This window comes from Scomber scombrus, chromosome 23, assembly GCF_963691925.1.
Source record: "Scomber scombrus chromosome 23, fScoSco1.1, whole genome shotgun sequence".
Lineage (NCBI taxonomy): Eukaryota > Metazoa > Chordata > Actinopteri > Scombriformes > Scombridae > Scomber > Scomber scombrus.
Genome location: NC_084992.1, coordinates 12942348 through 12955528, shown reverse-complemented (window position 1 = coordinate 12955528; position 13181 = coordinate 12942348). Strand labels below are relative to the sequence as shown.

The 13181-nt window shown below is 39.1% G+C and overlaps 1 protein-coding gene across 1 annotated transcript; it reads left to right on the top strand.

The window, feature by feature from the left end:
• Nucleotides 1-7538: 7538 nt before the first annotated feature.
• Nucleotides 7539-11409, top strand: LOC134005965 (claudin domain-containing protein 1-like). The gene is made up of 4 exons (XM_062445012.1): nt 7539-7830; nt 9559-9666; nt 9900-10037; nt 11117-11409. Exons 1-4 carry the CDS (start codon nt 7539-7541, stop codon nt 11335-11337), a joined length of 759 nt encoding a protein of 252 aa, XP_062300996.1. The 3' UTR covers nt 11338-11409.
• The last annotated feature ends 1772 nt before the right edge of the window (nt 11410-13181 follow it).

Here is a 13181-nt window from a genome sequence, read left to right as displayed (position 1 = left end):
TATGACATCTTCAACAGAAACAATATTCACAACATCAGCAGACATTATAGTATCAACAACAAATACAAGAGAAAAGGTGATACCTGTTACAACACCATCACAGATCCCTTCAGCACAAACTACATCATCTGTAACAACAGAACCACAAACCACAGCTGATGAAAGAGAGACAAGAACAACAAAAACTACAATAAAATCAGCCACATCACAAACTACAGCATCATTAACCATGGTACCATCCACAGCTGTAGAACAAAGTACAGTATCAACAACAATTCACAGTACAACACCAACACACCATGGATCAGTGACAACACCAACACAAACAGCAGAATCCATAAAAAATGCATTCACAACACAATCCACAACATCTGCAGAAACAATATCCACAGCAACACAAAAACAACTAAGTTCAACCATAACAGAACTGTCAAGAACATCAACTGAAACTACTTCATCTATGGTAACACCACCGCAAAGTACAGTTGTAACCACAGGATCAGCAACTCCTACACAAAGTACAATATCTCAAACATCAGAACCAGTTACATCTACATCATTAACAATGGTATCATCCACAGCTGTAAAACAAGGTACTGGAACAACAACGATTCATAGCACAACACTAACACAAAGTGGATCAGTGACTACACCAACACAAACACCAATGACATTCACAACACAAACTACAAGATCTGTGGATACACTTTCCACAAGTACACCAACACAATCTATTTCATCACCACAAATATCTACACAACCTACAACTGTAACCACACAACCAACAGCTCCAGCAGAAGCTGCAACATCTACATCAACCAACTCAGTCACCTCACAAACAGTGGCATCGTCCACAGTTCCAAAACTAAGTGCTAAATTAAAAACAAGTCAAAGCACAACACCAACACACCATAAATCAGTGACTACACCAACACAAACACCAGAAAAAGAAAAAGCATCATATTGGGTAACACTGAGGCAAATTACAGATAATAAAAGAACAACAATTCATACACTGAAATCAACAGTACTAAAACAAAACAACCAAACAACATTTCACAGCACAACACCACAAAACACCAGCTCAACAATTGTTCAAACAAAGGCAAAAGCATCCACAACAGCATCAACCACAAATTTAAAAAGATATTCCACACCCAAAACAGATTCAACACAATCAAAAACTCCAGTACAAACTACAGTTACTGTAACAAGTGGATCACCAAAAGAAATCTCAACTAACACTCATGTATCAACACCAAATCATATAACATCTACCAAAAGTCCAATGTCAAAAACAACAGCATCCACAGCAATGCTAACTCAATCTATGACATCTTCATCAGAAACAATATTCACAACATCAGCAGACATAATAGTATCGACAACAAATACAAGAGAAAAGGGGATACCTGTTACAACACCATCACAGATCCCTTCAGCACAAACTATATCATCTGTAACAACAGAACCTCAAACCACAGCTGATGAAAGAGAGACAAGAACAACAAAAAATACAATACAATCAGCCACATCACAAACTACAGCATCATTAACCATGGTAACATCCACAGCTGTAAAACAAAGTACTGGATCAACAACAATTCACAGCCCAACAACAACACACCATAGATCAGTGACCACACCAACACAAACAGCAGAATCCATAGAAAATGCATTCACAACACAAACTACAACCTCTGCAGAAACAATATCCACAGCAACACAAAAACAACTAAGTTCAACCACAACAGAATTGTCAAGAACGTCAACTAAAACTACTTCATCTGTGGTAACACCGCCGCAAAGTACAGTTGTAACCACAGGATCAGCAACTCCTACACAAAGTACAATATCCCAAACATCAGAACCAGTTACATCTACATCATTAACAATGGTATCATCCACAGCTGTAAAACAAAGTACTGGAACAACAACGATTCACAGCACAACACTAACACACAGTGGATCAGTGACTGCACCAACACAAACACCAATGGCATTCACAACACAAACTACAAGATCTGTGGAAACACTTTCCACAAGTACACCAACACAATCTATTTCACCACCACAAATATCTACACAAACTACAACTGTAACCACACAACCAACAGCTCCAGCAGAAGCTACAACATCTACATCAACCAACTCAATCACCTCACAAACATTGGCATCGTCCACAGTTGCAAAAATAAGTGCTAAATTAAAAACAAGTCATAGCACAACACCAACACACCATAAATCAGTGACTACACCAACACAAACACCAGAAACAGAAAAAGCATCATCTTGGGTAACACCAAGGCAAACTACAGTTAATAAAAGAACAGCAGAATCACAAACAACAATTCATACACTGAAATCAACAGTACTAAAACAAAACAACGATACAACATTTCACAGCACAACACCACAAAACACCAGCTCAACAATTGTTCAAACACAGGCCACATCATCCACAACATCATCAACCACAAATTTAACAGAATATTCCACACCCAAAACAGATTCACCACAATCAACAACTCCATTACAAACTACAGCTTCTGTAACAGGTGGATCTACAAAACAAATCTCAACTAATACATATGTATCAACACCAACTGTTACGGCGTCCACACAAACTGCAGCATCCATAACAACAGCATACAAAGCATTGCCAACTCAATCCATAGCACCTACAAGAGAAACAATACCAACACAACCAACGCTGTTTGTAAAAACAGGATTCCCAACACCAACACAACAACATAACACTGTAGTATCCACAACAAATAAACAGATATCAGATAGCACAATGTCTGTAGCAGTAGAATCAACTGCAACACCTCAAAAAATCACTTCGTCAGGAACTACATCATCAGTAACAACGCAGCCACAAACTACAGCGAGGATATCAACACAAACTGCTTTTGCAACCACACAATCAGCAACTCCAGGTCAAAGTACAGCATATGTGACAATTACATCTGCACCTATATTAGCATCTACAGCTGTAAAGCAAAGCCTAACACCAACACACAGTGGATCTACACCAACACAGTTCATTTCATCTACAGCAGTATCAACAATAACACACACTACAGCACCACTGCAAACTACACAAACTAATGTTGTGACCACACATTCAACAAATCCAGTACAAGCTACAGCATCTGTAACGATAGAATCAGTCAGGTTACCAACAAACAGTGTGGCTTCAACAGCATCACCTACAATTCACACACCTGTGACACAAGGTACACCCTTTGTAAGCGAAGGGAAATCTATACCAACACAAACTACAGAATCTGTCACAACAGCAGTACAGACTAACACACTGATGGCAACAGAATCCATAACATCCACAACAACACATACAGTTAAACCACAAGGTTTTACTTCTGCAGCAACCTCTTCATCAACATATGTACCATCAACCTCCATGACACATTTCGGAGAGACTACCAAGCAACCAGGAACAACATCCCCAACTGTAAACAGCACCAGTCCGCCAAGTTCAACTCCTCCCATCACATTCAGCCCATCCTTAACTAGTGCTTCAGTTAATACACCAACAGGACACTCATCAGTTCTTCCCAACACATTGCCAACCGATGGATCAACAGTACATACAACACGATCGACAGGCATCTCCTCTGCCTCACAACTGCATAATGTCTCATCTGTTCCCCACAATGCCTCATACAGTACTACTTCAAACACAACATCCCTTACAACAGGATCAATGCATTCAACCCTTACAACACCTCAGGCCAAGACCTCAACGTCAACATCTGTACAAACAGATGTTACTCTTACCCACAATGCAGGTGTCAAGGGAAAAGTGAATGACTCTTTCACAGATACACCAACAAACATGACGGTGACACCAACTTTGTCAACTGATTGCCCTGTTTCATCAGATACAAATGCTACAGCAGCAACAGTGCCATCAAGCTCTTTGCCATCACCTGGACTTGTGTCTCAGACCACACAATCTGACATTCAGGTGACACAGCTGAAAGTTGATTCTAATTCTATGGGAAATATAGTGTTCTTCGAATATAGCCCAAAAATTGCAACTGTGAGGCCCCTTGTGTTCGATCATCCAATTGTGATCCGGACCACTTTCGACTTTTCTGAGGAGGATCAGGATGAACAGAACAGCACAAGTGAGGTAATTACAACTGTTTTAAAGGAATGTTTTTGGAAATACACTTATTTGGTATCTTGCCTAGAGTTAAAACGACAAAAATACTATACCACTCTCATGCCTGTATGGTACACATAAAGCTACAGCTAGCAGCCATTTAGCTTAGTTTGGTATCATGAATGGGAATGCCAGAGAACAGCCAAAGGTAACAACATTTGCATACCAGCACCTCAAAGCTTGCAAGCTCACTAATTTACACATTATACCTAATTAGAATTTTGAGAATACATGAAAGTGAAACAAGACGATAGGGTTAGGTGGTATTTATAGGAATGCTGGAAGTGGTGCATTTGCTAAAAAAAAGCTTCAGTTAATGGTGTTGGTAGGCACATTTTGTTACCAATGGACAGGCGGATTTCTTAAAATTGTGTATATATGAGATCTTCTTTGTCTCATATTAACTATTTCTTACAATTTCACAGACCCCCACGTTTCCACAGTGATTGTGAATTAGTAAATGCAGAGGAAAGGGTGTCTCTCTGACTGATGATCATCTCAGCCACAAAACACCCCAATTCAATGTATGTTGAAGAGCAGTGTGGCAACAATGATGGACTGCCCTCAAATGCTTTCAAATGACATGTCCTACCCTCATCAAATCTCCATTACTTTGATACACTTGAGGTTTCTCACCCTGAATGTTGGTTTGATTAGCTCAGCTTTCCATTGATTGAGTGCAGTGGACTGTAAAGTAACTGTAACAGTAGCTGTCATGTACACAGTGCCTAGCTATAAATAGATATATCATTCAGCTACAAATGCCATGGATCATTATAACAAGGACTGTGAAAGTAAGCCAGGCACTAGATGATGTCCACGGGGCTTCTTCTTTCATGTCGGTGTTGGGTAGGCCAGTTAAACACCTAATTATCACTGTGTGTGGCTATCACTGTGTCTCAATACATTGCCCTTTTCAAAGATGACACTCAAATACCGATATTATCTTTAAACACAATATTCTAAAAGATACATGCTCCTAACAAATTTCATACATGATTAAAATGGATTTTATTTGTTTGATTTATTGTTTAAGTTATCATTTATTTGTGTATATGTTCTTGTTTTTTATGAGTTCAATTGTTATTTGATTCCCAGTCATATTCAGGTTATCATTTTTCATTCTTACTTTTATTTAGATATTGAGGTGTCACATTTTTTTATCTGGCTTGCAAAATTAGAAAATACTTTTTCTCCTCTGCTCCGTTATTTGATATAATGTCCATAGTTCATACCTAACATTAGTGGGGAGGAATGCCTTTACCTACACTTTGATTATTGACTTCTGAAGGTTTTTTTAATGATATTTTGTGTTTTATTTATCAGCACAATTTGTGTGTTGTTGTTTTTTATGTGTTGTTCATATTATAATTTTTAATGGAAAGTTTTTGTGAATGTGGCTGACTCAGCTACAGTCCCCTAGTGTTACTGCCCCTCTCTGGTGTTTCCAGTACTCCCCTGTTTGTCTCTCTCTCTTGCTCTCCTTTTTTGTTCTTGTCCATGTGAACCTGGCGTGGGTGTGGTTCTCCTCCCAGCTCCCCCTGTCTACTGGCTCTGCTGTGGCACTCACACCTGCCTGCAATCTGCCCAGTCAACACATCTACCCCGGCTCTCCAACCAATCCTTGCTCGATTGTTATCTCATCTGTGGTAGATACACTTGAGGCTCGGCTATTCTACTTTAGTGAATTCTCTGCTCCTTGTTTTTTGCTGTTTACTAATCACATTTTTCCTTGTGCCTCAGGATCATCTTCGCCTTATCCTCAGCCTGCCAGCCAGCTATTCCCACTTCAGCCCCGCTCCTTCACCCTGCCATTCTACAAGAAGCTCTGAGCTCCATACCTGTCTGCCCTCAGCCTCCATCAGAATTCAACCTTGCAATAAATACTTCTTTACTAATTATCCTGCTCTTGGGTCCGACTCTTGTTCATGACAAAAGTCTATGGGATGAATGTTTTAAACTTGATATCTCAAACAGTGTCAAAGTATTCATAATTCATAATTCATGGACAGGTGTTGCAAGTGAAAATGCTTAACATATTAAAACATGGCACCTGATTCGACTGGTCTGTGCTCTGTCCATTTGGGCCTGGAAAAAAATTCTGCCGTTCCATATTTTTTGGTAAACACATTTTGGCTTCTTTTGGCACATATTTAATCTAATCTTCACCTAACTTGGAATATACCATATTTTGATGACCCAAAAACAAAACATATGAGTTCAATTTTAGGTATCACTTACTGTTTGTCTCTAATTGGTTACCAAACTTTTGAAGGAATGGCCTGATAGCCTTAATGGGCCATAACTCTTTAATGTTAAATTTGAAAGAAGAAAAAGAAAAGATGAACAGGCTGTTGCACAGGCTTATTGCTCAACTTTTTGGCAAATGAGCTACTACTTTGACCCTGCTAGTTGTCTCTTGTGATTCAGTACATCCAGGTCCAGGATGAATAATAGTCTTTATACATTTTAATACCCTTAGTTTTCAAGTCACAAATAGGTTTAAAAAACACATCTAGTGATCTAGAACTGAAACAATTAGTCGATTAAGTCAACAAAAAAATGATTATCAACCTTTTTTTTTTATGAGTGAGTAATAATTTGCTGGATTAAATGTCCTTTCCAGGCTTTACACATGCAATCTTTTTTAGAAATCAGATTGACAAAATGTGTAGCCTAACTTTAATAATTTCTCTGCCAGGATTTTATTTAATCATCTGCTGCTGGATTGCTCATCTTGACTTCAAAAAATGCTTTGTGTTGTGTGTCTTGCGCTCTACAAAGTGACCGGCTGAGAAAAGGTTATTTTTATATCTGCTGATCAGCGGAACCGGAAGAGGAAAACGCATGGATTAGTGTGTTTACAACTCAAATCATCCTGGGTGCGCTCTGCATTACCTGCCGCTCTAAAACAGACTCGTAGCTTAAAATCTGCATTTGCATGCTGGTGCTGCCAACGACACACTGCGTCTTACAATATAGGCCAGTTTTTGGCTTGTGTCTTTGCTGAGGACTGTTATTGCTCTGTGATATCAAACACAGCATCGGGCCACCCACCATCTGTGGAAGTGGGACAAGGGAACAGATGGCGCATCCAAGCCGGGCTTCAGGGCTGCTCACTGTTAGGACAACACTGGAGATGAGTATCAATCATTAAAACAAAAGGCTGTCGTTGGCTATTGCACGGCACAGCCCAGCATCTTTTGTAGATTTAAGGATGCCAGAGTGACTGAGAGAGGAGTGGGAGACAGGAAGCATCGCAGATCGGTCAAATTGGATGCGCGGCGACTCGGCCACCGGCATCAACTTAATCCCTTTTGACGTGTCTCTGGGTCGGTGAACAATGGTTGACAATCGCTACGCCACAGCTCTGGTCATCGCCTGTGTGCTGAGCATACTGGCCACCGTGTATCTGTCGGTGGCCATCGGGACGCAGCACTGGTACCAGTACAGCAGCCCCACCGTGCGCGGAGAGGCCAACGTGTCCGAGTTGCGCTCCCTGTATGAGGAGTTCATGGATGGGGAGTTTGATGAGAAAACCTACAGTGATACCTTGTTCCGTCTCAACGGGACCGTGGGCCTCTGGTGGCGGTGTGTACTCGTTCCTGTCAGTACACACTGGCACAAAGAGTCAGGTATGTTTATATAACCTCACTCTGATTACACCTCTTAGTAAGTAAGCACCAGCCACCAGCCAAATGCAGGTAAAATATGCAAGAAGCTGCTGGTAGATTTGCCTAACTCACTTTGGCAGGTGGATAAAAAGTTAATTTTGTACCCTGGTTGTCTAAATATGAGCCTCACCTTGTGTCAGGTAGATGCCACCAGGTGTGGCTCATTACCCTAGCAGGTAATTTAGCCACCTTGGATTATGGATGGTATTATCCCCAGTTTGTGTCAGGCATGGATTATCATTACAGTCCAGTCACAGAGCTAACTAAATGGGCAATGCACATATATAGCGCTTTTCTAGTCTTCCGATCACTCAAAGCGCTTTACAATACATGCCAAAGTTCACCCTCTCATACATTTATATAGTGATGGTAGAAGCTGTCATCAGTAGCATTCAATTTTCTGATCAGTAATCTTTGAAAAAGTCAGAAGGCAGAATAAATGTGCAGCTGTTATAAAGTTATTGGGTAAATTGAATTTAGTTTTCTCATGTTTGTCACTGGAAACAGATGAGTGGAGGTAGTTTCATCATCAATTTAGTTAATACATGAGGGCTAAATAATAAATTAATATAATGAGTTTTGAGGAGGAATGTAATTTTATACCAAACTGGTATTAACAGACACATTTCAGTACAAACACATTCACGTAAATCATTCATCTGTACACAGAACATAAAAAAATATCAGTATCTCCCATAATCAATTCATATTATACTTTTCTAAGCCATAACATTAATAGAGTGATGAATGTCATTTAAGGAATACAATTTCATGTTTTGGCTCCTGTGATTTATAGCAGTTAATTTCAGCTGTCAGCAAACACCTCACAAAAACTGCTACTTAGTGGGATCATGTTTCTTATGTATGGGGTTAATGGAGTGAAATTTATTGATATTAAGTGCAAACAGTTTCTCCAAGGAGTGAGAAAATATAGAATTGTAGTAATACAAACTTATATACTGGTGCTTTAAGGAAATATACATATTACTCTTATTGAGTCATATATATTCTTAAAGTTTTGGCTAGACAGCAGACTATATTAAAGATTCATATTCCGCATTTGCCCCAAAAATTAAAACTCAAACTAGGCCTCTATAGAATTAAAGGATGTCTGTCTTCTTCCAACCGTAAAGCTATTGTGCAGTCAACCGTCATGTCTGTCCTCCAGTGTGAGGATATTCTGTACTGTCACGCTGCCCTATCATCACTGAGCTAAACTGGGTGTATCATAGTGTATTATAGGCTTCATCACAAATGATAAATCATCATTGTTCTCTGTATCCCTGGGCTGGATAGACTTCCTTACAGTCAAGAAGAAATAGTCATCTCATATTATTCATCTATAAATACATGAAGCTTGATGTTGAGCGTTTGAAGCTTCCAAACTTCCTCACATCTCTTCTCTCATTTAAATCTAGTAACTACAGTATACATTTCAGTAACTACTTAACCTCAGATCTCCCTCATGTCTGTACTAATGTTGGCAGAATCAGTTTCAGGTACCATGCACCTTTTTAAATGTAATGAAAAAGATTTATTACCTGATGTTTTTTTTATGATTTTATGATATGATTGTGTGCCTGTATTATGAATGTTTCTTGTTTTCAGGTCTCTCTCAGAAAAAAGATCTTAATGAGACAAATATTCAATTAGAAAAGAATAATAATAAACAAAAAAAACCTCTTTCAGATGCCAAATTGGTGCTGGAGTGTCGGAGCTTCACTCTACCTCAGCAGTTCACTCCTAAATATAAAGAACCAGGAAACCACAATAGCGGAGAAGACATGCTGCGCACCTGTAAGTTCAATCACAACCAATCTTTCAATCTTTTTAAATGATACTATAAAGATGCACAAAAAATTCAGCCTCTTCTCATCATTGTGCATTAATAATGACCAATATGTCATGTTGAATAATACATTGACCCCAATCAGGGGGCCGTTTTCTGTCCAGCAAAAGATGGTCAGTAACTGTGAAGCCTCCTGACTCATTCCTGCTTCCTGTGTGTGTGTGCATGTATGTATTTGTAGACCTGTGGAGGTGCCAATTTCTGCTGCCACTGGTGTCTCTGGGCCTTGTGGTGTTGGCAGGCTTGACTGGGTTCTGTGCCTGCCTCTGCCGAAGTCTCGCACCCACACTTGGCATAGGAGTCCTTCACCTGCTGGCTGGTAAGACCTGTTTAGCTGTGCCAAAAACTTTTTCAATGCCACTGGTCATCATTGATTGCAGATACAGCAGGCAGCAGACAAAAAAACCCTCTGTTTGCCACCTACCAGGCACCAAATTTACAGAGGAGGTGTAGCGTGAGCAGCCAATACTTGATTTGTGTGTCTATACTGGAGGAGGTGTTCAGGAACAATGTAGGTAGAGTGTAGAGTGTAGGTCACCTGAGTTTTGGAAGAGCTCAGAGCCCCTGTTGCATTAATGGCTTGAAAGCAGAGGAAAATAGGCTTGAAGCTTAAAAATACTGTGTCGACAGCGAGATCGATTAAAATAGTAGCAAAGCTGTTCAGTCAGACTTTTGCGAGATGGACACTGCACCATTTCACAACTAAATAGCCAGATATTTCAGATATTAATGGGAACAAAACAAAGCTTAAAAGAGAGCATATTTTTTATATTTGTCAGGTGAATGAAAACATGGCTACAAATTGATGCTAATGATGCTTCATGTCTGCCGGATGTAAGAATAAGCAACTGTTTGCTAACTGTTTTGTGTATAGTTTATTGTGCTATGCTCAACAGTTGGCCTGTTTTTGTGAAGATAGGCAACACATTGGGAACAGTATTTAGTTTAATAATCAATATAAATTCTCACATCAGTTTAAGAATGATTTGTAGGTTAATAGTCTGCATCACAGCCATCCAACTCAGGGAGACTTCAGACTGGAGGATTTTGTGACCTGTTACAGCAGAAGAAACACAGATGTAAATAATAAAATCAATGATTGCTGAATTTAATTTACTTCGGTTTCAGGGCCCTGCTGTTGTGTATGCTGGCTCACTGTCAGGCTTAAGTGGGATACTTGAGTTGAGCAGAGCCATCGCTAATGTTATTAGTACCACCTGTGCTTTTTCTATTAAGAAATCAAAATGTCTGCTGTGAAAAAAGCAGTAGCACTGCATTAATGACCATGCTAGGATGAGTGTGTGGGTTTGAAGTTTTAAAAAATGTATCCATACGAAATTTCAAGCACAGAACATTCAGCTAGCAAATGTTTAAGCCCCCTCATCCTGTATCCTGCAGGTCTCTGCTCCTTAGCCACAGTGTGCTGCTACCTAGCAGGGATGGACCTGCTCCACCGGGTGTCGATGCTGCCCGACAAGGTGGATGGCTCCCTTGGCTGGTCCCTCTATTTGGCCCTCATTTCTTCACCTCTCCACATGATGGCCGCTGCGCTGCTGGTGTGGGCAGCACGCAGCCACAGTCAGAACTACTACCGCATGACCGCCTACCGGGTGGCGTAGACTGAGATTCATCTCTGGATCTCTGCCCTGTTTCAATTCAAACCCCACTCTTGACACCAAGTGGCATTTTATAATGATCTCAGTGGAACAGGATGTGGGTTAATCTTTGCATTTTGCCCTCTGATGGATTAAAGTGCATGTACACTATAGTAGTGACCCTATCTGCTGTATTAAAAGATTTGATTTTTATCTCTCTAAGGGTTATAGAACCAGTTTGAAAAAGGTCAATCAGAGAAATGTGTCAAGTTAAGCATATGTTTAGTTTAGAATAACTTCACACTAAGCTGAAAAGCATTAACTGTGTCCCAGTTTCATACTACACACTAATTAAATCTGGGCTTTGAGTATGGGATGGATTCACACTTGAAAAGAAGGTACATTAAAGGATAAATCTGGATGATTACAACTTAAGTCTTATTTTTACCGTTTCAGACATCATTTCTAACGGTTATGATAACATTGTACTTATAAAGTTATTGTCCAACAAGACAAAAAAGTGTGTTTGGATGATCTGACAGTTTTTAAGTAAACTCCAAAGTTAGGGTTAGGGTTATGTATTATTTAAAGAGAAAAAAATTAGTTTTTTTTGAAAGTTTTTCTAACAGTGATACTGATGCCAATACAGTACTTCATTTGATACCTTTTTTCCTACTTCATTCAATACCTAATAATCATGTGAATGGTAGCATACAGTTGCATAAAATGCCATCATTCCTTCCCCTTCAAATTATTTTTGCACAAATTCATTTTGAAAGTGTTCAAATTATTCAAAGATTTATTAAATAACTACAAAACTGTACAAAGGAATATTACAGCCACAGACTGTATGGGTTGTAGCTGGTGTAGTAGTGGGCCAATCACATGTCACATTAAATTAAATTAAACGCTTGCGGTGATTAAATAAAAATAGTCATGTTTTTCTAACTGTTGATACAAAAAGGATTGACTGGAGAAGTTTCAATACTACACGGTACCGTATTATTTCAGTTGATAACTTAAAGGTAACAAGTACCGATACCCAGCCCCACTTTATAGTGAAGTATAAGACATCTTACATCCACTTTTGAAATTTACCTCATTTGCATATTCTTAGATTCCTAATTTTCAAAGAGGGAGAAGGAGTAGATATAAATTATATAGTATATAAAGTGCGTATAAGTTATAAATCAGTTACAATTTCAGACATGCCTTATATTATTATATTTCTCTCAACATTTCTGTAGGAATCTTTAATGGCAAAAGTTTTCAGACATTAACCTACCAGTCAGTCTAGTTGTGTGTGCACATTGTTCCGAGTACAATGTTATCATAATAGAAATAGCGTAATTACGAGCAGGGAACTAAATGTCTGTGAATATATGTGTTGTTTGGAATTTCATCTCCTTTGTTATCATAACCAGGAGAAATGATGGCCAGGCGTACATAATAACATAGAAGTTGTGATAAACCAGACTTAAGCTATTTATACACCTACATTTACTAGATTTCTGAATATGGTGTCATAGTCAAATCAAGTGTTTTTATTTATACAGCTCAATTTCTCAAAATTTGCCTCAGGGGGCTTTAAATGTGTCTACTTTTGTCCCATATCACTATAAAATAATATATACAGTATATTTAAAATAGCTCAAAATGTTTAATTAAATTGTGCACGCTTGGAGAGGAAATAAAATCGCCCAATCAGTGTGCTGTTTGAAATGTTCTCTAACCTTGACGTGATGTGTGCACCCTGTTGCACATGAAAATAACACTTTGCAGGTGCTCAGGACAGCCTGAGCACACAAAAACCTTTAACTGAACCAGAGGGTATTTATTTTGACAGAGGTTTTCTGTTGTGTAGTGAA

Excerpts from the sequence above, each read along its gene's own strand:
- LOC134005965 (XM_062445012.1), top strand. The coding sequence starts at position 7,539 with ATGGTTGACAATCGCTACGCCACAGCTCTGGTCATCGCCTGTGTGCTG. Across the intron at positions 9,667-9,899 it reads AGAAGACATGCTGCGCACCT|ACCTGTGGAGGTGCCAATTT; the intron begins GTAAGTTCAATC and ends ATGTATTTGTAG. Across the intron at positions 10,038-11,116 it reads AGTCCTTCACCTGCTGGCTG|GTCTCTGCTCCTTAGCCACA; the intron begins GTAAGACCTGTT and ends TGTATCCTGCAG.